The following is a 26437-nucleotide window of genomic DNA, read 5'->3' as shown; positions in this document are numbered from 1 at the left end:
AGATAATATGCATATATACAGTTACAATAAAAAATCATCTTGACCTGCTGCCGTAAACAAATTTTTATGAAATACCAAAACAAAAGTAAACTATTACAGAAAGCTTATTGGATAATGAGTTATAAGTTTATGGACAATGCTATGCTTCCAACTTTGTGGGAACAGTTTGGGGAGGGTGCTTTTCTATTCCAGCATGATTGTGCCCCAGTGCACAAAGCAAGGTCCAAAAACATGGTTGGATGAGTTCGGTATGGAACAACTTGACTGGCCCACACAGAGCTCTGACCTTAACCCCATCAAACACCTATGGAATGGGCTGGAACGGAGATTGTGAGCCAAGTCTTCTTGTCCAACATCAGTGTCTGACCTCACAAATGCTCTACTGGATGAATGGCCAAAAATTCCCACAGAAACACTCCAAAATCTTGTGGAAAGCCTTCCAAGTAGAATGGAAGCTGTTATAGCTGCTAAGCTATAACATATATTAACGTCTATGTATTTAGAACAGAAGAATAATATGTAAAAAATACTGTATTTCATTTAAATATTTTCTTCCATTATAATTACATACTTTTATTATATAATTAAAAAAAACATCTTCTCTTAAGGAGTGCGTTGTACACAGCCCCTTACTGAGATCAATAGGTGGTCTCTGTAAGGCTGCATACATTAAATGCAGGGCTAATCTTATTTCCTAATTGCTCTTGACAGAGGCTGTGAACATCCATCACAGTACAGACCACAGCACAAAGGACGTCACAGTAAACAGAGCAAAGCACAGCTCACGGTACAGTACAAAGAGAGGAAACAGTCCAGGCAATGAGCGATTGACAGAGTGGTGGAGCACAGAGAGGCGCAGGGTCTGAATATGGGTAGAAGAACAAGTTATAAATCAAAGAAAATCATGCCTATCATGCCACTCTGTATCTCTTTTTTGTATCTCATACTCCCTCTCTTTTTGAAGGAAATTGATGGGTATGGGAGTGGGTTTCTTATCAGAGGCATAATGATTCTGTTCCGCTGGAAAAAACTGCAATGCAGATACACAGAGAATGAGAGAGAGACAGAGAGAGGGAGAGGCGAACTTAAACTCTGTCTGTAATCCCCTCAAATTTCAGTAACATCCCATTCAGCCCAGCACCTTTTTAGGATTCTCACATGCCCATGCACATACACATGTCTGTTTTTATATCATGTTAGGGAGTTTTCATTGTTTTTATACTGAGCTAATGATATTGCTAACCCTAATCCTGCCTTTAAACTTTTATACATTTTTTTTATTATTATTCATTAAACACTATTTAGTGTGTTTAATGAATGGAAAATGGAAAACACAATTTTCATTGCAGAGACCATTGGATTTCAGGTTGTACCATTTTCCTCACAATGTACACAAAACCTAACCACACTCACAGTCACCTTCAAAACACCTTTCCTTACACCAAATCCAGTGACTCTCTCTCTTTCTCCGTTTAGCTTCATAATCACTCTGAATCATCCTTCCCTCAATCTACAGTGGCATTTATGATTAAGACATGTTAACGTAGGGCAAAAAAATGTTTTCCTTGTCTTAAATCATTTATAGTGCCGTTTCTGGTCAACCTACACACTTTCTAAGAGTCACCGTTTTTTTCCCCAACATTCTTTTGTTTACCAGAGATAGCGACACAAATATGAAATTAACGTAGGCCTATACACTGCCACCTGGTGTCGGATATGATTAAAATAACACCCACTATCCTTCTTACTAAACAATTTCCTGCCCTGTAAGATTTGATTTCATGACTTTGATGAAAAAGGGCCAGTAGAGAGAACTGACTATGGTAAATATACATAGAGGAGGCCTGAGGAGTGTTGTAACACGGGGTGAGTCTTAACACCATAAATGAACTGTGGTGAATAAAATAAAATTCTCTCACCCAGTTGAGATTGTTGATCATTTTAAATATCTTGGCACAAATATAGATCGTAAACTGAGTTTTAGGGATAGCACTAATTATATCTTTTAAAAAATGCATCCAACGTGTGACCGTTCTGGACGTTCACTCTTCGTTGTGTTGATAGTTTAATGAGACCGGTCAACAGAGAGTCTTCTGACCCATTACCGCGGGAAGTAGGGGTGCTGAGGGTCCTGCAGCACCCCCTGGAGTGTCGCCCACGAAAAAATGGGGGTGCGGTGTTAAAAATAAATGAATGAACAATATGTAATAAAAAAATTAATAAAATTAATTTTATTAATTTGTATATTCATTAAAATGTATTGAAAAAAGTAGCCTAAGCCTACACTGACAAGAAGCAACGGTTAAACATGAGTCAAGTTGAATCAAATTGACTGTGGAAGTTGTTTCAACTTATTAAACTTCTTAAACTGACTTTAAAAAAAGCATTTGTTGCCATTTTTTTATTATATTCAGTGGCGTAGCGTCTAGGTATGCAGGTACATTTGGGCCCGGGCAGATTGGGGGCCCGCCGAGCTGAGGGGAACTTTCAATTGAAACGAGGAAATGAATTTCCCTGCAATTTCCCTGAATTGCCCTGGTCCGACAGCTTATCAGAATTCTCAGCTCAAGTCCGACTGGAGCCGGTGTCTTCTCTCTCTCTCTCTCTCTCTCTCTAGTCTTCCTCTTCCCCATTACACAGCTGCTGTTGCAGCCATTAAAATAGTTCAGTTTCGGTTTTTAATGGCGAAGTGGTAGTATTTCGTTTCGTTCCTTTATGAAGTTAATTTAGAAATATGTTTGAACATTTTATGTTTGTTAAATTCAGGTTTTTATTTTTTAAAGGAACGACCAAGCGGCCAGCGGCTGACAGTGAGTTGAGCATATGTTTGATCAATTTAGCCTTCTCAAATCAACACGATGACTTGCCTAAAATAAAATCTATAGACAAAGCGCTTTGTGCATTTCACAGTATTAATTTAAACATTTAACCTAGATAAATGTGCGCTGTTAGGCGCATATCCAAGTGTTTGTGCGGAGAGTGGAAGCTGAAGCTCGCTCTGCAGGACAGGAGGCGCCAGCGATCACTTGCTTTTTTTTTTTTTTTAATAACGGAGGAATCATAAAAATATGCCGTCATTTTTGCTCATGAAGGTAAGAGTATACCTCATTCGGAACTGCAAAGTCTACTTTTATTTGTGTGCACTCACAAAATCAACAAAACCTTGTGCTTTTGTAAAATAAGGAATACAAATGCTTTCTGATGCGCTTTCTGTCGTCTCTGTCTTGAGCAGGAGCGCCTCACAATGATGAACTGAAACTCAGCAAACACTTGCCTTACCGACATGATAAATATATATATATATACAATGCTTTACATTACTATTTTAAAACGAAATAATTCAAATCGAAAACAAAAACTCTTTCATTATGTAATCTGTAAAGATGCATTTCTCTCTAAAGGCACGTCCAGTGAGGAGATGGCATCAGGTTGGTCAAATTCATCTGTGCAACACTGACTCAGAAAACACTAGTTTATTAACAAACAATTAAAATATTCCCTCACTATTTTTATTTTATTTTATTTTGTTTTTTTGGGCCACTGTGCCAAAATTGTGTTTGCATTCAGTAGCTACAAATGAACTGAAACTCAGCGAACACTTGCCTTACCGACATGATAAATATATATATATATATACAATGCTTTACATTACTATTTTAAAACGAAATAATTCAAATCGAAAACAAAAACTCTTTCATTATGTAATCTGTAAAGATGCATTTCTCTCTAAAGGCACGTCCAGTGAGGAGATGGCATCAGGTTGGTCAAATTCATCTGTGCAACACTGACTCAGAAAACACTAGTTTATTAACAAACAATTAAAATATTCCCTCACTATTTTTATTTTATTTTATTTTGTTTTTTTGGGCCACTGTGCCAAAATTGTGTTTGCATTCAGTAGCTACAAATAGCCTACGGCAGCATTTTAGTGCCACGTTGAAAAATAACTAAATCAATAAGATTAACGTCATAATATTTTAAGAATAAAGTCAAAATTACGATAATAAAATCATGTTATGAAGTTAATGTGAAAATTCCACCTATAGGCTACTCCGCCAAAAAAAAGTCTGTGGCATCCGTCATTCTTCACATTTAACATAAAACAGCAATGAAATGCAGACTTATTCACGTTTTTTAAAACTCTGATTGATCAATTTCATGAGACATTCGTTTGTATTAAATTTTTCTGATTTTTTTCATGCATTCAAATATTTATGTTTATTTCCTGCTGCAAATTTTAAAGAGGAAAACATCATTGAGTCATATGCCGCTTGAACTTAGGCCAATTATCTCACTACAAATTAACGAGCGTAAAACACATTTGTTGTTTGTATTTTATCATAAAATTGACAGAAGACTGAGACTTTGTAGTAACAAAGCACAAAGCTGCGATTATTGGGTGCTTGCGTGCTACAAATAATGGACTTAAAAACTTTAAATATCATTTCCAAGCATTTAGCCTATACCATAAAACAGCTTGTGAATAGCCTAGTCGTGATTCACGTAACGTTATTTACTTCAGAAAAATCAACAATAGGGCCCAAGTTAAGTTAACAGAGTTGAAGCCCATAACGTTGCAAAGAAATGCTATTTTTTTGCATGTGGGCCGGGGCTGACTTGCTACGCCACTGATTGTATTATTATTACCTGTAACGTCTGTGCCGTACCCAAATTAAGAATTAACGACCACTTCTACAGACATAGCAAAGAGACAGAAGTTGAAAGAGCGGCACACACACACAACATCAGCAATGCTACAATGACAACGTCGCTTATATTAAACATAAAACTTTTATGAACAGAACGAATAAGACTGATGTACCTACGTTGTAACACAAATAAATGAAAGGTTTTTGGATTTTCCCCTTACTTTAAACGAACGCTTATGGCTCATTATTATTAATGAAAAAAGGCTTTACAAAAAAATAGTACAATGATAAATTCACCAATATTAAACTGAACTTTTCTAAACAAAATTAATATGGATTTCCCCTCAGGCTACCTTAAAACGATCATAGTTTGTGATTTATTATCTTAACACATCAGACATAAAATAGTACAATGGCAAATTCGCATATACCGCATAAACATCTAACTTCGCATAAACATCTAACTTTTATTAACAAAATTAATAAGATATAGCCTTGCGTTGTAAGCCAAATAAATAAGGTATTATCCCTTATTTAAAACGAATGCTTAGTTTCTGATTCATTGTTATTTTTTATTTTATTTTATTTTATTTTTTAACGGAAACCCAGCAACAATAAAGACACTCACTTATAGGCTATTAAACGAAGAAATGAAAGTTTTATTAAAAGTAACTCTTTTGGATCCGCCATCATAGCGCGTCTTCTCGCGTCACTCTTGTCACGTGACCCCCCTCCCCCACAAGTTTTATTTCTCAGCCCCCCCACAAAATACGGTCCTGCGGCTATGCTCAGACCACTTTTTATTCTGAATGAATAAAATGGAAAATTTATGAAAAAAATGTCAATCCGTGGCCTTTCTCCACAATTTCAGCATTGACCTAACAGTCAAAACTGATAATTTTAGCCACGGAACTTAGACATAATAAACACAAAAATACATACTTCATGTTACACAATCTCTATTAGTGTTTCAGTAAGATTAAACTGTATTTTTTTTTACAAAAAAATACATATTAATCACAAGAAACGAACTAATTTGAAACTTTTTAGCTCCAGCTCCAGGAGAACTCACCTTTCCCCAGCCGCGCTTACCGCGGCGCGATTCGCGCGAACTAGTGTTGTTACGTTCGTGAACGAATCGTTATTTTTGAACAAATCTTTTTTGGTGAACGAATCGTTCTCGTTCACGTAATCCATTGACTCATATTTCTCGTTCACTGAAATTCCTCCCTCCACAGCAGCGCGGCGCTATTGGCAGCGCATGCGCAGATCAGTGAACCGGGTAGCTCTGTGGACTGTTTCATCCGGTCAAAGAATGACTAAACCTCGAGCCAATAGCCTTCGAGTATGAGATGTGACGGACCATGTGATTTGTTGAATGTAGTCGAATACGCCCTTCACTGAACGAGTTTCTTTTGAGTCTGAACGAGAAGATGGGATAGAGCATGTGATTTGTTGAATGTAGTGAACGAATACGCCCTTCACTGAACGAGATCGAGAGATCTTCTCGTTCGTGAATGAAATGACTGAACTGGTACATATCTCGTTCGTGAACGAAATTAACGAGAGTGTACCGGGTCAGTCGGCCATTAAGCATGCCAATCTCGATCAGTAATCAGCAGAAAGCGGATGCAAAGCGCAGTTATATGTACTGTGGAAATACACTTGTTTATATATTCATATTTACTTATTTAAGTCATTTAGCAGACGCTTTTATCCAAAGCAACTTACAAATGAGGACAATAAAAGCAGTCAAACCTAACAAAAGAGCAATAATATGTAAGTACTGTGACTCAGTCTCAGTTATCCTAATGCACGTAGCAATGATTTGTTTATAATAAATAAAAAGAAAACAAGAAGATAGAATAGAAAAAGAATAGATAGCGCCAGGCCCAGACTGTGTTACACCAGCCTGTCTGAAATCCTGTGCTGACCAGCTGGCCCCCATCTTCACACAGATCTTCAACAGATCACTGGAGCTGTGCGAAGTCCCTTCATGCTTCAAACGCTCCACCATCATCCCCGTCCCAAAGAACCCCAAAATTACTGCACTGTAAAAAATAAGTGTAATTTTAACTGTAAAATTTTGTTAAAAAACGCTATGGAAAAAAACTGTTAATAGGTTAACAGTAAGTTCCCGTACTATATACAGGGAAAAACTGTAAAATATCTAACCAGATATTTCATGTAATTTTACAGTAAAATACAGTTTTTAGAAGTAAAAATAACAAATCAATGTATAATTTACAGTCAAAAACTGTAAACTGATATTCCCAGAATTCCCTGCATGACACGCCACACTTGAAAGTATTTTGTTTAAATAATCATGTTTCTTTAATAGTTTTTGTTATTAGTTACGTACAGTGGGGCAAAAAAGTATTTAGTCAGCCACCAATTGTGCAAGTTCTCCCACTTAAAAAGATGAGAGAGGCCTGTAATTTTCATCATAGGTATACCTCAACTTAGAGATACAAAACAGATTTTAATAGCAGTGTGCATTGTTGAATTTACTGGTTAACAAATTTTCTTGTTTGTAAATTACAGTTTTATACTGTACAATTTACAGTTTTTGGCCATAAATGGGATTACAGTTTTTCTGTATTTTTTTACAAAATTATTCTGGCAACCACAGCTGCCAAAATTATTTTGTAAAAACTACAGAATTATTTTTACAGTGTGGACTTAATGGCTACAGACATGTGGCTCTAAAGTCTGTGGTCATGAAGTCTTTTGAAAAACTGGTGCTGGCCCACCTGAAGGACATTACTGGACCCTTGCTGGATCCTCTTTTGTTCTGTCACTGTCATTCTGTTGCACTGTGGAAGCTTCTGTCACGAAAACAAATTCCTCGATATTAAAATGTTAATTATGCAAGAAAACATTGTGCTTTAGTCATCTGAACAACTTATTTAGACTTTATTTATTTAATGAGTAGATTATGCACACATTTTAATAAAGCCAAATCAGTTTTTTGTAATAAGTAAATACGTTCGTTGACTTAAGTTAAGACACAACACATAAGACACTGTTTTTCGCCACCTGCTGGCGTATTTATGTAATATGAAGAAATGGTCACTGAACGAATCAGTGAACGAATCTGAACGAATCATTTTGGTGAACGAACTGAAAATGAACGAATCTCTTGAAAGAATCAAAAATTCCACCACTAGCGCGAACTGAAGGAAAGCAACCGGAACCTTAATTCTTAAAGGGGCCACGTACTATATTTAACAATTACAACAAACACTGAAAAATTAACATATAAGTATAGAAACAGCTCAAATAACATCTCAAATAAAATAAATCAATATTAAAAGAAAAATAGCCAGAATACAAAATAATTATATAAATATCAAATAATTGATAATAACAAAGGGAGAGATTTTGTGTGAAATTAATAAATTAATATAACACCTGTTACAAATGTCTGTTTCTAATATGGAGAATCAGTAGGTTTGGAGTGAATCAGAACATACTGGAGATTGCTTACAAATCATTGGTTGAGAGTGTGCTGCTGACTTATAATTTAACCTCCTGGTATGGGCACCTTAATTGTAAGCAGAAAAATAACCTGGCAAGGGTCGCTAAAAATCACTGGTAGACCACAGAGTAATTTAGGTGAGGTGTACACTTCAAGTTGTGTTAGGAAAGCAGAGTGTATTCTAAAAGACTCTACTGATCCTTTGTATGATCAGTTTGTTCTATTGCCCTCTGTGCGACAATTCTTAATGCCTAGAGCAAAGATAAATATTTATAAAAGAGCCTTTGTACCTGCTGCAGTTGGATTTATTAATCAAACGGCTATGCGATTTAGTATGGTGGTTTTAATCTGCGTTTTGTGTGGTATTTGTTTATATTCGGTATCACTGGTGTGGTCAAAGACAAATTTCAACTAAGGTTGATAATAAAGATGTATTGTATTGTATTGAACTACAGTACAGTGGTGAAATCACCATGACCACCATCTGCTGATAATGACAGAAGGTGCAACCCCATTTTTACAGCACAAAATAAATAAATAAAACAAAAAATTATTTAGAAAATAAAGACAGAGAGCAGCCTATTTCACATCGGGTCATAGTTTGATAGTTTGATTAATTGTATGCAGGAGCAGATTTTCTTGTTCCGTTTAGTATAAATTATCCACAGCTTTTCATTTATGCGACATGTAAAAAAAATTAAATAAAATGAAATATCATAGTTGTGCAGATCGAGAGGGTTGTTAACACTTTCCAATGTACTACAGCGTTAAACCTCCACATAGGCCTACTGACTATTTTACATATTATTTAATGTAATTATTTTTGTTTAGATTTATTTGCTTGTTTTGGATTACGGAGCTACCTATATGCTGTTTACCACTTTGTATTAAAATGCTTAAAGTTAAATGAGGGTGGGGTGGTAAAAAGGTGTTATTATCTTTTCTAACAGTGTTACAACTCGTCCTAGAAGGGCATGGGTTTGTAACCACAACACTCTTTATACTTGACACTAATTTCTAGTTTATAGATAATGTGCACATTTTTAAGTAACTACTGTAATTTGTAGCAGACAAAAATAAAACTTCCAAAAATAAAATTCCCCTATTGTTATCTGGTATTATATTATTATTCCAACTCACCCAAGCTGCATATTAAAATGTAATACAAAACAAACAATTAAAAACTATTAAGACTATTGAAATGGCTACGCCTTTTATGTGCCTGGTTTTTTTTTAATGGCAGCTCAAATTAATAGCCACTTGTAATTCCCCAAACAAACGCAACGCGTTGGAATTCCCATAGAAACTAACGTAACTGACAATTAATTATGCGTGCAACGCATGCGCGCTCTGAGCCCTACGCATGCGCAGTCCCGCATGGTGTCTGGTTACTAGAGTGGATTTGGGAATTCCCCAGGAAAACACCTACGCATCCACACGGCCTTTTCTGGACAAACTGGGCAACAGCAAGGCGCTCACAAGGGGAGCAATTTGTAGTTTTATAATGCTCCGGGCATGGAGGGAATCTGAGGCTTGTGCGACAGCGCTTGCCGCTGTTGTTTGGGAATTTGTCCAGAAAGAGCTCATCTTGTTCCCATAAAAACACCAACAAGCGTCAGACGGAATCCATCTGGATAGAAGCGAAAACGGCGCAACAGATAGTTGTTTGTCAGGACAGGCAGTTTCTCTTGTTATAGCTGACATCATTTAAACGGCTGATTTCTATATAAATGGAGGGGGCGCACGATATTCACGGTGAATCCCGGAGACAGAATGCACGGCCTGGACCGAGCTACGCTATGGAGAAAAGGGGCGCCGTGGACTCTGTCCCGGAGGACTGGTGTGACAGCGGGCTAGACTCCTTAAGCGGGGTCGGACTCGGTTTTGAGGGTCCCTACGGCACTTACACCGAAGCCGAACAGATGTGGACACCTGGACGGTCTGTGTCTGACATACCTCCGTCGGACGAGTCCGACAACAGGAGTACCACGGATTGTGTGTCGATTGGCGGCGGAGAGAGGCTGGACTCTGCCATCGGGGACTCGATTAATGAGGATGCGGTGGTGGGGTGCCTCTCCGACGGGATCGGCACCATGATCCTGGGCGAGCCTGCAGGTACAGACAGACTGGCGAATTCAAACACTGAGGAGGATCGGCAGCGAAGGGAAGAGCTCTTCAACACGCTCAACTTTCTGTCAGAGGACGGTGACACGTACGTCTATGTAGTTTTCTATTACCTGTACTTTTGAACAGTTTGGAAGGCTATTGGATTTAGACTGTAAACATGTCCTCTTGTCTCTCAGGGTACTTCATTTGGCACTGATTCATGAGCAGTGGGGTGTTGTTCAGTGCCTGCTTGAAGAAATTGTGGTTAACAGCAGCTGGACTCCTTACCTGGACACTCAAAATGACCTGGGCCAGGTAAATGCACACCAGTGTTGCCAGATCTCTAGAAAAACAAACAACCTGCTCTGACAAGCCAGCACCTGTGGATAAAAAAAAGAATAGCTTTACTTTCAGTGATTTACTGTTGCCTACAACATCACATATCAAATAAGGCAATACATTTTATGGTGCTGTTGAAGTCACCATATCATTACAATTCTTATTTTTTATGTAATATTGCATTGTTTATTATAAATAATTTATTGGTGCCTGTAATTTAAGTCCATGTGCACTGATAATCTAGTATTAATAATCTAATCTAAAGAAGTAACTATGCACATTTTTACCTTGAAATATTTGTTTCAAAATTGCAATATCAGTTCTGGTACACTGACTTTTAATAAGGTGAAATGTTTCTGTTTCTTTTCCACGCTCCCTCCAAAAGTCTGTTCTGGGAGTTTGGAGGTTTGGTGGGTTTTTATTACACAATTACTTTACTGCAGCAACAAATGCATATGTACAGCTATCCACTTTAATTACGACAACTTAACTATAGGGGGCTCCAAACTTGCAAAACATATACAAAACTATATACTGTTGCTTCAATGAAAAACATTGATTTTAACATTCACCTCCCCTTCAGCAACCTGTCACTCACATGACATCACAGCAATTAGCAAATGACTAATGGTGCGTTCAAGTCATGTCGGATAGATCGTATTTACGAGTTGAACACACATGAACGCCACCACAAAGTCGTTATTACGAGTGGGAAACTCGAAATTTTCTTTAAGCCCTGAGTTTCCGTGGATGCAACGTCTGTAGTTGACGGTAAATTTTTGTTTAAGTTGATAGTTTAGTTGTCCTATAAATTTAAATTGGTCATGTTCTTGTTACGCAGCTGAAATCCAAGTAAAAAAAATGCAGACCCTGTTGTATTTTCTTGTAATTTATTAAAAGAAGGTACACCGCCATCTTGTGCCGACTAAACTGACTTGAACGCACCTGACGTCGTAATTACGACTTGTCAACTCGTAAGTACGAATGTCCCAGGAGGACTTAAACGCAGCAAAAGATCCAATCAAATCTCAAAGGACAAAATCAAGTCCCACCCTACATTTTTTTTTTCTTTCAAAAACTGATGCATATACACCTATAGGGAGACAGAACCCAAAACCTAGCAAGCCCAAATACACAATTGTACTCTGGAAATAATGCAAACCACAGCTGACCATATTAGTATGACTTTATAAAAAACAAGCCCAGAGTCACTTATAATAAGTGTAAATGGCAACACTGACGCACCATCGGTGCGTGTTCCCTATCTCTAACTTTTTTTCACACTCCCCCCTCTTTTGCTTAGACCGCTCTACATTTAGCAGTCATCGTAGACCGGAGTGAGTGTGTTCGAGCACTGTTGTGGAGTGGAGCCAGTGCGGAGATCCAAGAGAGAGGTGGAAACACACCTTTACACCTGGCTGTCAGAGAGCTTCGCAAAGAGTGTGTGAGAGAGCTGACCAGCTGCTCACGGACCCCACCAGTGCACCTGAACATCACCAATTTTGCAGGTACAAAGTCAAGCAAATTTATTTCACTCTGATGAATATCATTGTTTTTATATATCTATGTTTTGCATCCTGTCCCTTTCTCTGTCCATCTGTCTCTTTAAGGTGTGAGTGCGCTGCACCTGGCTGTACATAGGGGCAATTGTGAGATCATCAATATGCTGCTGGAGGCTGGAGCAAATGTAAATCAACGGGTGAGAAATTACCATTTGATTTAAATCAGGGTTATTGTAGTTAACTAAAACTGAAACTAAAATGAAAACCATTTAAAAATATTTTTGTTACTTGGGAAAAAAACATTAATTGAATTAAAATATAAATTAATGTATTATTTATTCAAGTTGCCAAGGCAACATTTCTAATTTTAATTTAGTTTAAATTGATGTACTAAAATAACAAAGTAAAAAAAAAACAACAACAACGATAGACTTAAAAAAACAAAAAACTAGTAGAAATGACAAAATTACTAAAATTTTAAATAAAATCAACAAATTATAAAACTAAAAACAGATTCAAAATGTTAATAAAAACTATTAATAGTACCTCAGTGCTACTAAAATAACACTAAATTAAATATACAACCATGTTTTATGAAAGAACATAAGGTTCTTCTCGAGTTGTGTTATAATTAATTTGAGTGTTCAACATTTTTTACTGTTTTTCTTTTTTAATCATTAACTCTGATTTTGTAGGATTTGGGGTCAGGTCGGTCTCCATTGCACTGGGCGGTGGAAGGTCAGAGGTCAGAGGTAGTGAAGTTATTATTGAGCGCTGGCGCATTGGTGAATCAGCGCTCATATGCAGGCCACACCCCATTCTACTGTGCCCTTTACCGACCCAACAAAGAGGTGCAGGCCCTTCTTAGTGCCCATGGGGCCACATACACACAGGACGTTGAGGAAGAGGAGGAGTACCAAGAAAGTGAGGAGGTTAGAGCCAAATCCCCATACACTGACAGCAGAATGCTTAACGGTCTGCTTCTGTACTTATTATTTCTCTGTCTGTCACAGGAGGAGTTTGATGATGTCATCATAAATGGACAGCGAGTGCTGTAGCTGTAAAACATGGACACAACTCTGCCATCAGACCCCTTGAACTCCAGCTGAACGATTGTGGAGTCTTGAGTGTATTTGGTGGAGACTATTATGTGTGTCTGCGTGTGTGTGTTTTGTTTTAAGGTACAGTATGCTGGTTTTGGTTCAGGCTGATGGAAGTGCATAGCTAGATTCTGTTAGTCATGGAGGATCTAAGTTATTTAAGCCTGACATCACGCAAATCCTTTTAAAGCTGTAACAATAGAGGCAGCTTTTCATTTATTAAAACCTCTCATTGGCCCATCTGGTGTATGTTATAATAAAGGAATAGTTCACCTAAAGATGAATATGCTGTGTCACCCTTATGGTGACACATTAAAAATCAGTGGAGTCCAGTGTTGTTTAGGCTACATATACTGTATCATACCTTTAGGCAAAATGTCTTTCACAGAAGAAACTTAAATTATTTTAATTTTGGGTGAATTATCCCATTAAAGAGTTAGTTCACCCAAAAAATGAAAATTCTGTCATTAATTACTCACCCTCATGTCGTTTCAAACCCATAAGACCTTCGTTCATCTTCGGAACACAAATTAAGATATTTTTAATGGAATCTGAGAGCTGTCTGACCTTCCCATAGACAGCAACACAACTGAAATGTTCCCAAGTCCAGAAACATAGCAAGGAGATCTGTAAAATAATCCATGTGACATCAGTTGTTCAACCGCAATTATACGAAGCTACGAGAATACTTTTTGTGCGCAAAAGAAAAAAAAAACTACTTTATTCAACAATTCGTCTCCACCCTGTAGCGCCATTTTGGAGAGTATCAGCTGGACATAAACAGCGCATGCTGTTCTGTGTCAGCTGCGTCACGCCGGATTCGCTGTTTTCGTTCAGATCAAATCACAACAATGTTGGAAACAGATCTGTGTGACGCAGCTGACACAGAACAGCATGCGCTGTTTATGTCCAGCTGATACTCTCCAAAATGGCGCTACAGGGTGGAGACGAATTGTTGAATAAAGTAGTTTTTTTTTTCTTTTGCGCACAAAAAGTATTCTCGTAGCTTCGTATAATTGCGGAAACCTCTCATTGGCCCATCTGGTGTATGTTATAATAAAGGAATAGTTCACCTAAAGATGAATATGCTGTGTCACCCTTATGGTGACACATTAAAAATCAGTGGAGTCCAGTGTTGTTTAGGCTACATATACTGTATCATACCTTTAGGCAAAATGTCTTTCACAGAAGAAACTTAAATTATTTTAATTTTGGGTGAATTATCCCATTAAAGAGTTAGTTCACCCAAAAAATGAAAATTCTGTCATTAATTACTCACCCTCATGTCGTTTCAAACCCATAAGACCTTCGTTCATCTTCGGAACACAAATTAAGATATTTTTAATGGAATCTGAGAGCTGTCTGACCTTCCCATAGACAGCAACACAACTGAAATGTTCCCAAGTCCAGAAACATAGCAAGGAGATCTGTAAAATAATCCATGTGACATCAGTTGTTCAACCGCAATTATACGAAGCTACGAGAATACTTTTTGTGCGCAAAAGAAAAAAAAAACTACTTTATTCAACAATTCGTCTCCACCCTGTAGCGCCATTTTGGAGAGTATCAGCTGGACATAAACAGCGCATGCTGTTCTGTGTCAGCTGCGTCACACAGATCTGTTTCCAACATTGTTGTGATTTGATCTGAACGAAAACAGCGAATCCGGCGTGACGCAGCTGACACAGAACAGCATACATTGTTTACGTCCAGCTGATACTCTCCAAAATGGCGCTACAGGGTGGAGACGAATTGTTGAATAAAGTAGTTTTTTTTTTCTTTTGCGCACAAAAAGTATTCTCGTAGCTTCGTATAATTGCGGATGAACCCCTGATGTCACATGGATTATTTTACAGATCTCCTTGCTACGTTTCTGGACTTGGGAACATTTCATGCCAGGTCAGACAGCTCTCAGATTCCATCAAAAATATCTTAATTTGTGTTCCGAAGATGAATGAAGGTCTTACGGGTTTGAAACGACATGAGGGTAATTAATGCCAGAATTTTCATTTTTGGGTGAACTAACCCATTAAGAACCAAATGCCCTAGAAGATATCAAACACGGTACATTGCATGTCTACGGTACATGCGAGCAGCACGGCTGTGATACTCCCACTAGTGGGTAGATACATTATGTCCACAACATGTGTTGATGTACAAGGTGACAATAGTGGCTTTCTTTCTGTTTTAAAATGAAATTATTAGCCAGATTTAGCTGAAGAAACCTTGAAGAGAAATTGAATGGTTTTTAATAAACTTGTTGACTTACTATTAGTGCTACAACAACTATTGGCTGTTTATTTAGTGGAGTGTCATGCTTTCCATGTGACCTCTCAATTGCATTTTGTAATTTTTTTTTTTTTTACAGTACATGTTTTTTCTTTTTCTCCTATAATGGGTGTTGGAGTGACTATGATAGGTGGATATGCAGTCGGTCAGACAGAGATGAAAAGTTTTTATAGCGCTGACTTAAAAATGGCTAAAATTACAGACAGCACAGAATTCTACATTACAAATGGCAGCTCAAAACTTTGAAATGAATGCAAAGAAATATAATTAGAGCTAAATTCTTGATCTAGGGACATTCATACTTTAGTCTCATCAAACCGCTTACAATTATACCATGTGGGGGCATTATGGTTGTGGACATTTACAATCACTTGTTTATAGGCCTATTTCAAATTTTTTTGTTTGTAGGGGTGAGCGTGACATGTTTCGGTGATGATGCTGATTGGTTCGTTCTGTTGGTAATATGGAGGCTCCTTTGGAAATCAGGGCTCCTAATCTACTTGTACTTGTCCTCTGTGAGTTGACTGTTGACTGTGAGTTGACTAGTGAGCAGAGTAAATATATCCTGTTTTAAATGATAAGGTTAATGGTTATTCATCCATTGAGAATATATCGTTGGTTTGACCTTGTGCTTTAGGAAACGATGCCACAGTAACAGCTCAGCATAGATGTAAGACAATCAAGAGAGAGGAAGGAGCAACATTTAGGGATTAATGAAACAAGTGTAGCCATGTCTTAAAAGTTGAGAAGTACAGATCATTTTAGAGGAAGCCGGATTTGCATGTGAATGTTTCTAATCCATGTATAAAGAAACAGCGACAGATCGTTCCTTTCATCTGTACATATTACTGTTTACTTGGTGATGGGTGAAATGACTGAAAATCTCTTAGAAACCATTCAAAAGGACAATAAACAATAATGACAAGAAGGCTTGTTTTATTTGCACATGCTCATAATCACTCAAATACACAATTTTCTCTTGATGTAGCTGCTTCTTATCTAAACTCAAAGATTGCAGAATGTGTATTAAGTTTGACTGGCTGCTGTTTTGAAATGACATTTCATGCCTGCTTTGTTATTTTTAAACACTTTTTACTGCCATTTTTTTAAACAAAAATTGTTAAGAAATGTCCAAGACCCATTTTAACACCCATTTCAATTCTATTTAAATGATTATTCTAATTACTAGTGCTATATTTAATGGTTGACAAGAAATTAAAGCAAGGCTGTGGGGATTGTAAGCACAGTGTGTTCATTATTTTAATTTCTAACAAATTTTTAAAGGTAGTATCAGTATTTTTTTCATGTAAGAATGAGAGGAAGTATTTTGAATTACAGTAATAAGAATTGGCCTAATTCTCCTGAAAATAGTATTAGTTACAATGCAAAGAGTCCTGATAGTGGAGTTTTTCTTTATGCAAATTAACCAGGTTTCCACTACAGGAAAATTCTGGGTTTATCAGCACTTTGGGCACCATGGGCTTCGGTGCAACAGATAGTGTGGGAAAATTCTGCACACGTAATGAAGGCGCTTAACAAAATCGGTGCTGATAAGTAGCTTCCTTAAATATTCCTGAATATCCATATTAAATAATCACTCAGGCTAGTCCACTTTCTGAAAAACTAATTAAATGTGAGTGGCTATTTCTTTACCTGTGTCCAGTATTTGACGTAGTTCAGCATCTCTCTTCTGAAGCTCCATGATCTCTTGTTCAAGTCTCTCTACATAACCCTGTGCCTATCAGTAGATCAAAGTTATCACAGTCTGAGAGCAGGGAACAGCAACTGTAGTCAGCTATATAGGTCCTTTTCTCCATCTCAACACTTTTAATTTTTTTTACAGCATGTATGAGCTGTAGAATTACCAGGTATGTGCACAGACATTTTGAGGGGTAGGGGCTCAAGTGGAAAAAAAGGGCACTTCTCATATTTATAAAAAAAAAAATTCTAAACAAAATGTTAAATATATTAGGGATGTACGATATTGACAAAAATATATCTCAATATTTTAATTAATTAATCGATAACGATAATTAGACGATATGTTATTGTGCTGATACCTTAAAGGGATAGTTCAAGCAAAAATAAAAATTAGACCATGATTTACTTACCCTCAAGCCATCCTAGGTGTATATGACATTCTTCTTTCAGACAAATACAATCTGAGTTGTATTAAATAATGTCCAGGCTAATCCATGCTTTATAATGGGAGTGGATGGTAGCCCAAAATTTGAAGTCCAAAAAATTGCACCCATCCGTTATAAAAGAAGTCCAAACGGCTTCGGCGGGGTTAATAAAGGCCTTCTGAAGTGACGCGATGCGTTTGTGCTTAGAAAAATATCCATATTTACAACTTTATAAACCTTAATCTCTAGCTTCCTCTAACTGTCGTACGCTCGTTTCTTGAGAGAGTGGTATCCAGCGGATGGACTAGTTTATACATAACACATAATCTGCCAGAGATACATACAAATTAAGATTCCATGTACTACCATGTTTCAAACTGGCAACAATTCTATTGTTTTTTCTCTCTTTTTCCCCTTATTATTTTCTCATTTCATGTATAAATTTATAAATCAGCAATAATAATATATCTCATATTTCAAAAGTATCTCATTGAACTGTTGGATCTAGATTAGGGGTTGAGTTGTGGTTATGTCTGAAAAGTAAGAAGTACAGAACTATAATTACACTTAAATTACATAAAAAAAGGGGAAATTGTTTTGTCACAAAGCTTCATTAGGACTCTCCTGATTGGACCAACCTTGAGAACATCTACATTGTGTCTGAGTTCTTGAAGCTTTTTCATCCGATCCTGGATAATGTGCTGAACCTCTGTCTGAGTCGCCATTAAGACTTTCTATAATCACACACAAACATATAATACATGCAAAAAAGAAATTAATACTTTCATTTACTTACTCAGAAAATAATTATTTTTTTCAAAGAAATAATACTTTTATTTAATTTTAATTATATTTTAAAATATATTCACAATATTAATATTTTTACTGTATTTTTTATTTAATAAATGTGGATTTGGTGAGCATAAGAAACTTCTTTCAATAACATAAAAAAAATCGTATAAACTTCTGAACAGTATTATAAATGTATCCTAAATGATTCTGATAATATAATCTTTTGTTTAAGTGTCCAAACCTGTGACAGTCCACAGAGTTTAAGGCACAAGGCATAGAATAGGGCTAGTTTCAGCTGACTCTTTACTCTAGAATGTTTGTCAGGAGAGGTACATTTTTCAAAGTCCAAGCAAATCGTTGAAGATTTATCTTTAAAAAGCTATTGAACATTTCTACTCTTATTTCCAGGAAACAATTAATTACATTCCTTATGAAACACAAAATGTAAACATTATTTTGTGCCAGTTTGAGCAAGCTTTGGTCACTAAAATACTAAACCACTGTTTTAGTCAATGATCACTGCAATTTAAATAAATGTATAACTTCATAACATTTAAACAAGTTGTGACAACTTTCTCTGACTTGACGTTTATGAAAAAATATCATTATATGTTATTATTCTAATATATTATTATTCTAATTCAAGAAGTTATTGAACTAGATGTTTGAAATCACCATACAAAACACATTTTGGTACTTGAACTTATATGTTCTCAGATATGACCCCTGTGATAGTTTGCCCCAGTTCATTCACAACAATTATAATCTTATGTCTCACCTGTTTCTCTGTGCGTTCATCATCTGCGCTGACTATGTTGTGGCTGCGATGTTGTCTTACTGTACACAGCACACAGATGCACATCTGGTCTGAGCGGCAGAAAAGCTCTAAGCCTTTTTCATGCTGTGGGCAGATCTTCCAATCCAGGTGTCCCATCTCATCCACCAGTTTGTGCCATTTAAATGTGGCTGATTCGTAATGAGGTTTGATGTGTGTCTCACAGTAATGAGCCAGGCACATCAGACATGACTTCACTGCTTTGTTCCGCCGACCAGTACAGAAATCACACCGCCGGGGCGGTCGAGGCTCCGGGTTGCCTACGTGGGGCACATTACGTCTGAGTATGGGTCGAGGAGTGAAGGTCGCCTGACACTGTGGACAACTGTACACACCGAGGTGGTCAGAATAGATCTCCCAGTAGATCTTAATGCACTCCATGCAGAAGGTGTCTCCACACGGGACGGTGACGGGGTCTTGCTGGGTGTCTGTGCAGAGAGGGCAGGTGTAGTCGAGGTGAGCATGTCTACAAACACAGTAGTTTACATAGATGAGGCACATGTAACTGGCTTTTCTATTCCAGAAAAATCATTCAGAACACAATTTATTTTATGTTGGATAGTTGTTCCCACTGTTTTTGTGTCATTTCAGTTTTTTATTTATTTATTTTTAATTAGACATTATTTTATTTTTGTTTAGTTTGAGAAATGTTTTTACATTCGTATCCATCTTAGTTTTAGTATCCACCTTATTTTCAACATGGAATCTATTTCCTGTGAATGTATGATTCATTATCTGCTAAAGGTAAATACTGTAACTAGCAGAATAACAAAGTGTGGTAAGTGGTGAAACTATTTGCACTACAAACCAGTGTGTTTATGATTATGATAATAAATTAAAACAATATAACAAATACCAGTTTGCAACATCAAGCAGCATAAATGTCAATTTAAAAAAATATTTTTTTTTACAGATAAAACAACTGGTAGTGGATGACACTGTAAACCTTGCACATTAAAGTTAAAAATGGTACAGTACGTTAAACTAAGCTGGATATAGTAATAATATTGCTTCCCTGCGCATTCACAATGGTGTCCTTGCAGGCCCAGGGAGGGAACGGTAAAGGATGCTGAGCCGCCATCTGGATGAGCTGCCAGACCTGCACTTCAGAGAAAAGATACTCGTTCTTTGCACATTAATACACCCTTAATAGCAACTGAGCATTGTTTATATGCCACAGTCTTGTTGCTGACCATGCGCATACTTTTATGATGATATTCCATTCATCATCTTGAATATGCAGCAGCTACATACCTAATGCTCTTGTGTTCATATGGACCATAAACTTGGAAAAATGTTTCCAGTAGGCTACCTTGTTGAATCCATGTCACAAAGAAATCAGGCTGTTCTGTGGGCAACATGGGTCCAACACAGTTTTAGGAATGAGACCTTATAAAGTTAAAATTGCATATGTATACGTCATTTGTTAGTAAATGGATACATTTACTTTCAATACGGCATGAAAAGTACAATTTCAGTGTATTTTTGTATTAATAATCAAATTCCCAAACTTCTCCCACTGTTCTCAACGCATATACTACACAAATTTCTCTTGACATTTTTAGATTTAGTACTTTTTCCATTTGTCTCGTGTGAGGCTTGTGTGTTTGTGTGCAGACAATTATAAAGCTTTTTGCAGCTTGTAATCTATATCTTCAACAAGTAATAACTTATGAATGGATGTGTTTAATGATTGTGACCTTCAGGATTCATCTATCTTTAGGTTGTCAATTTTTCTAGCATACTGTAGAGGGAGCTCTTGTAGTTCATATAAAGCAAAGCTCTGTTTGCTAATCAAATGCTTATTATTGAGTCTATTTGCAGCACTGGTTTTAAATTGTTGCACTGCTGGATAAATATATGTATTATAAATAAATAAATTATCCATGTACACTAAGGTTAGAAGTTTGACTGAGGAAATCCTTGAAATGCTTATTCTTGCCATTAATAGACGTTTGTATCACCAGGACTTAGTTTGGACATATACAGATTTATATGTTCATATGTGAAGTTATGGTAGATAATATGTTGGCCTAATCTGGTAATTGCAATCATTGTTAATGCCATTACATTTCCAACTGGAATATGATGAAATTCCAATTATTCTTGTCCATGTACACTCTTAAAAATAAGGTTCCAAAAGTTTTTTGAACCATTGCGATGGAACCACTTGAGTTCCCCAAGGAACCTTTCCGTTAACAAGTTCTTAAAATAACCATGTTTTATAGTGTTGAAGAATATTTTAATAATCTGAATAAACCTTTTTTACTCTATAAAGTGTATAACTATAAACATTTTGTGTAATGGAAAGGTTCCATGAATGTTAAACTTTACTTATTTATTAACCTTTATTTAAGAGTGTAGACAGTCATTGTTCCTTTATTTGTGCTGTCAGCAATGGTGATCTGCTGTGAGTAGGTCTTAATCGATATGTGGTTGTGTAGTAAGTGATGAGTTGCTCAGAGACATTAGACAGAGGTGCCCTGAATCCATTAGAGCAAAAACTTTTAGAGCATCACAGAACAACAACGTGTGCGCATGTGTTTGGCTTCACTTTGTAACATCTGAACGCTGCTCCACATAGACTGATGGGAAAGGGTGTGGCAGCAGAGAGAGACAAAAACAAAGACAGGAGGAGGAGGAGGAAGGAGAGGGTTGAAAGTGAAGGACTACTGTAGTCAGCAAAGCAGAAAAGAGGACAAATAAAAGGGACAAGGAGGCAGAGAAAATCAAAAAGCGGCAAGCCAAGAGGGCATGTGGCAGAAAGAGAGAGAAGAGCGAGTGATGTCATCATTTGTGCTGGGCTGTGCTCTCTCCTCTCCTCTGTCTCGCGTCATTGTACACACATACACTTACCAGTGGCAGAGAGGAAGACAGAGAAACACACACCCACATTCAGCATCCTTTCAATAGCAGCTTAGCATCAGTATCCAGGACTGTCCACCTCACTGTCAGGTAGGCTGGATCTCACTCTTAATAACACACACCCATCCAGAAGTATCTGTTATACCTACAAGGCCAAACAGGGCTTTAAGCATGAGATATGGTTAGCATGTTTTTATAGTACCATTTTCAGATATAGTGCTCTGCACATTTTGTATGTCTCCCTTATTTAACACACCTGATTCAGATCATCAGCTCGTTAGGAGAGAGCTCTGTGAACTGAACTGAATGTGCCAGATAAGGGAGACATGCAGGACCAGGATTAAGATATGATATAGTGTACAAGTAGATGCATTATTTGAATATGTACAATAAGTGCAGACGGAATAAAGGAATGTAAGCCATATTACTTGCTTACCAGAGCCCTTTCATTTCTAATAATACAAGAGTTTCGCAATTTCAATTTAATCTATTTATATTTTATATGGATTTATGGATAAAAGACCCAACATTAGAGAGAGAGTGAGAGAGAGAGAGAGAGAGAGAGAGAGAGAGAGAGAGAGAGAGAGCGCGCACAGCTAAATATTATTTAGTAAAGGCAAAGTCTGCTTCCCAAGTATCCTTCAAATTCAGACACTGCCCAACGATGCTTTATGATGTGCAGCCAGGATATGCAGGCTTACTTCTGATTGACAAACAGCCACTGTATGACCTCTCAGTGCAAGTAAATCGATGGTTTCCTCAAAACAAAAAAAAAAAGAGAGAGAGAGAGAGAGAAAGAGAGAGAGAGAGAGAGAGAGAGAGAGAGAGAGAGAGCGCACAGCTGAAGCTAATTTAGTAAAGTGGACTTTATTAAATTAAGGCTTTTAGTGTGAGTAATGTACATTTCGTGTGTGGTAAATGAGCATGATATTTGTGAGCATGGAAGATGATGTAACAGTGTGGAAGAGTAACTCAGTGTTACCAGCACAAGAACATTACAGCAGCCTTCACTGTACATAACCATCAGTACATGACAATATTAATAAAGCAGTACAGCATTGAGTAAAAGAGTATCTATATATTTAAAACAAACTATTAATATATATATTAATATATTAATATATATTAAAAAAACAATACACAAAGTACACATATTTTCATTAAAATGCTAAGCAAGTTCATTATGTGGCATCTTTCAGTAGAAGATCTGGAATGTAACAAAAATAAGGATCTGTTATGGCTGCACATGAACAGGTGCACATAGATGTTACCATGTCAAAGATTTACAGCTGAAATTAAATTAAAAAAAATGTTAAATGAAAAACTTGAAAAAAATGTTGGCTTGGCAACTAACTGATGTAAAATCAGTACTAAAACTAAAACTGAAATACAAATAAAACTAAACAGAAATATTAAAAACTAAAAATTACAAAAGCAAAAAAATAAATAAAAGAATTAAAAAAAAAAAACACTAAATAAATGCTAATTCAAAATATTAATAAACACTATAATAGTATACAAATAATAGGCTAAATAATAGGCTACTAAAATAACTGGATCAATAAGAAGCCAGGGTTGGAAGGATCAGTTTTCTAATATTGCAGTAAAACATCATAAAATTGCATAATCAAACCTTAAAATATCTGTCTTCCCTTTTCTGTCTTTCTTTAAAATTCTTTCTTTCTCTAATGCTAGATCTGACAGGATGGCTGAAGGTTCAGGTGAGGTATCACTGGTAGATGTTGAGACGGCATTTCGTAAATTTGCAGTGCATGGAGACACCAAAGCAACAGGGAAGGAGATGAATGGGAAAAACTTTGTTAAGCTGTGCAAGGACTGCAAGGTCATCGATGGCAAAAGTGTCACCAGCACAGATGTGGACATCATCTTCAGCAAAGTCAAGTATGATTATTCTCACAGTGAACAGATTTTCTTTGAATGCTGTGCAGCACAATAGACATTACTGGGCCTAAGATTGTGCTGTTTTGTATCTGCTTATGTGTTTTAGGGTTAAATCAGCACGATCCATCACATTTGAGCAGTTCACTCAAGCCATGGTGGAGTTGGCTACAAAACGTTTTAAAGGGAAGAGCCAGGACGAGGCAGTACAGCTTCTCTACAGTCTTATTGCCGGCAAAGAACCCGCCAACGTTGGTGTCACTGTGAGTACTAGCCAATCAAAACACTCTGTCTTCATAGATTAAGCAATACAAATATACATTAACCATGGATAATCTCTTTCTCTCACAGAAAGTGGCAAAAGCCTCCGCTGTAGACAGGTTAACAGACACCAACAAGTACACTGGTTCTCATAAGGAGCGCTTTGAAGAGTCAGGAAAGGGAAAAGGCCGTGTGGGGAGGGAAGACATCCCTGATACCAGCGGATATGTTTCGGCATACAAAGGCCAAGGCTCATACGACAGCAAAGTAAAAGAGGATGAATGAGAGGAAGGGATAAAAGGAAAAGAATGCTTTATGCATGACATAATGACTGCATGTCTGAAGTCTTCCTGGTTTTATTTCAGCAGCTGGGCTGTGGCTTGCCTGCAAAAACAAACCCCTGGCTAAATGTGTCTTTATCATTTTTTAAACATGCGAGTAATTCACAGTTCATGATCTATAAATCATAAACGCCCTTTGGTGATGCTCGTGTTTGTTGTTTTCACACTGGTTCATACCACCAAGTTGCAACCTGTCTGTCTGTCTGTCTATACCTGCTAGCTACCTGAAAAACATCGACTTGAATCCCAGGCAAAACACATGCTGATAAGATACATACCTTGAATGCAAGCCATTTTAGACAAAAGCAGTGGCCAAATACATAAATTAGTGAGACATTCGACACTCAAAACAATTCACCATTAAAAAATAAGTGACAGCTTAGAGTTGACAGATGTGGGGTCATATACACTGGTGTGTCATCATGTTACTGATTTTTCATGTGGTAACAAGCTGATTTTTATGTCTTCGACCCATTTGCCTTTCAGAAATGTAATATATTATTTATATTTAAGACTAAATAAAACCAAACAATAACCCAAAAATTCAAGCTGTCATCATTTACTCATGCTCATGCCATTCCAAACCTGTGTGATTTTCTTTCTTCTGTGGAATATAGAAGATTTTTGAGAAAATGTCCTAGTGTTTTTTCTTTTTCACCAAACAGTTTGGTTTCCAGCATTCTTCAAAATATCTTCTTGATTCTGTGATGCACAGAAGTAAGTTCTACTGGTTTGAAATGGCATGAAGGTGGGTAAACGAAAGGATTTTCTTTTTTGTGTGAACTATCCCTTTAAGTGCTTCTTTCTCTCTGCTGGGGTTATTATTTTGCTGGCTAAATGAGCTTTATTGTGTGCTATTTGAGCTTTATGGCTTTGTTGCACTGAGATCTTTATCAGACTGTAAACACTGAACTGAGTCTACTCAAATAATGTAAAATAAAGAAATGTCAAGTGAGATTACTTGACTGAAATTACAGCACACATTATTGTGATTTTTTTTGCATCATCTCTTACTGTGTTGTGTTGTATTGTAGATAGAGGTGTGGTGTGTTTCTTTGAATAGCTGTTCTGGGACTTCAGTCAATAAGAAACAGAGATCCTTTCCTGGGAAACCACATGTCTGATCGCTTTAAAATCTTGTGTTCAGTTTCATCGAATTTGATGCGTGTCATTGTGTGGCGGTATAGTGTAAAGCTCTGTGGGGTTTTGTATTTCAGTGCATCTGAGGGAAATCACAGTCTTCACAAACACAAACCTGACTCTCCCTCCTTGAATACAGGAGGAGGAGTGCTGTCAGGATATAAAGCTGAACATAACACAGACTCCAATTTTCACTCACTTCCACTGAGACTCAAAAGGCAGAAACAGAAACAGCTGTGAAACATGAAAGGTGAGAAAATAATCACTGCTTCTGTAGAGAAATATTTATTATGACAGTAAAAGTCTAACAGACAAACTTGACAGATCACTGCACGTGTTAAAAGAAGTTGCTTGCTTTGTAATTCAAAAAGTTTTGAATAATATTTATTTTGGTAAAATTGTATTTTATGTTATTTATTTTTATTGGTTTAAATACATTTTAATTAGTACAATTAATTTATTATAAACTATTCTAAAACAAGTCCATTTGAAACTCACAGATGCTTCAGAAAGAGCAGATTATTCAAAAAAAAAAATCAATTTTAACAAAAACTACAAGAGATTTTTTCCAAAAATAATGTTTTTTACAGATTTTAAACAATAATTAACTTTAATACATTTTTATTTCATATTTAAAATGTTTACCATCTAATATTTTAATATATATATAGATAATTACCATATTACAATAAAATATTACAAAATATTATAT

The 26437-nt window shown here is 36.7% G+C and overlaps 3 protein-coding genes across 3 annotated transcripts in view; all 3 read left to right on the top strand.

Annotated features, from left to right (window-relative positions):
- Nucleotides 1-9511: 9511 nt before the first annotated feature.
- Nucleotides 9512-13614, top strand: LOC107596135 (NF-kappa-B inhibitor alpha-like). The gene is made up of 6 exons (XM_016286794.1): nucleotides 9512-10342; nucleotides 10434-10551; nucleotides 11879-12083; nucleotides 12186-12274; nucleotides 12773-13009; nucleotides 13091-13614. The coding sequence occupies exons 1-6, from the start codon at nucleotides 9861-9863 to the stop codon at nucleotides 13133-13135; spliced, it is 1176 nt and encodes a 391-aa protein (XP_016142280.1). The 5' UTR covers nucleotides 9512-9860; the 3' UTR covers nucleotides 13136-13614.
- Nucleotides 13615-21879: 8265 nt separating this feature from the next.
- LOC107596214 (tubulin polymerization-promoting protein family member 3-like) lies at nucleotides 21880-24631 on the top strand. The gene is made up of 4 exons (XM_016286892.1): nucleotides 21880-22174; nucleotides 23780-23986; nucleotides 24093-24246; nucleotides 24335-24631. Exons 2-4 carry the CDS (start codon nucleotides 23790-23792, stop codon nucleotides 24527-24529), a joined length of 546 nt encoding a protein of 181 aa, XP_016142378.1. The 5' UTR covers nucleotides 21880-22174; nucleotides 23780-23789; the 3' UTR covers nucleotides 24530-24631.
- Nucleotides 24632-25923: 1292 nt separating this feature from the next.
- The window catches only part of LOC107596213 (complement C1q-like protein 4), a 2526-nt gene continuing 2012 nt past the window's right edge, over nucleotides 25924-26437 (top strand). Inside the window, exon 1 of the mRNA XM_016286891.1 lies at nucleotides 25924-25975. Coding sequence (XP_016142377.1) covers nucleotides 25969-25975 — 7 coding nt within the window. The 5' untranslated portion in view covers nucleotides 25924-25968. The remainder of the gene's footprint in view (nucleotides 25976-26437) is intronic.

The sequence above is a fragment of the Sinocyclocheilus grahami genome, unplaced genomic scaffold (assembly GCF_001515645.1).
Source record: "Sinocyclocheilus grahami isolate Dianchi unplaced genomic scaffold, SAMN03320097.WGS_v1.1 scaffold215.1, whole genome shotgun sequence".
Taxonomy (NCBI): Eukaryota; Metazoa; Chordata; class Actinopteri; order Cypriniformes; family Cyprinidae; genus Sinocyclocheilus; species Sinocyclocheilus grahami.
The sequence above is the reverse complement of the archived record's forward strand: the minus strand, read 5'-3'. Positions and strand labels throughout refer to the sequence as shown.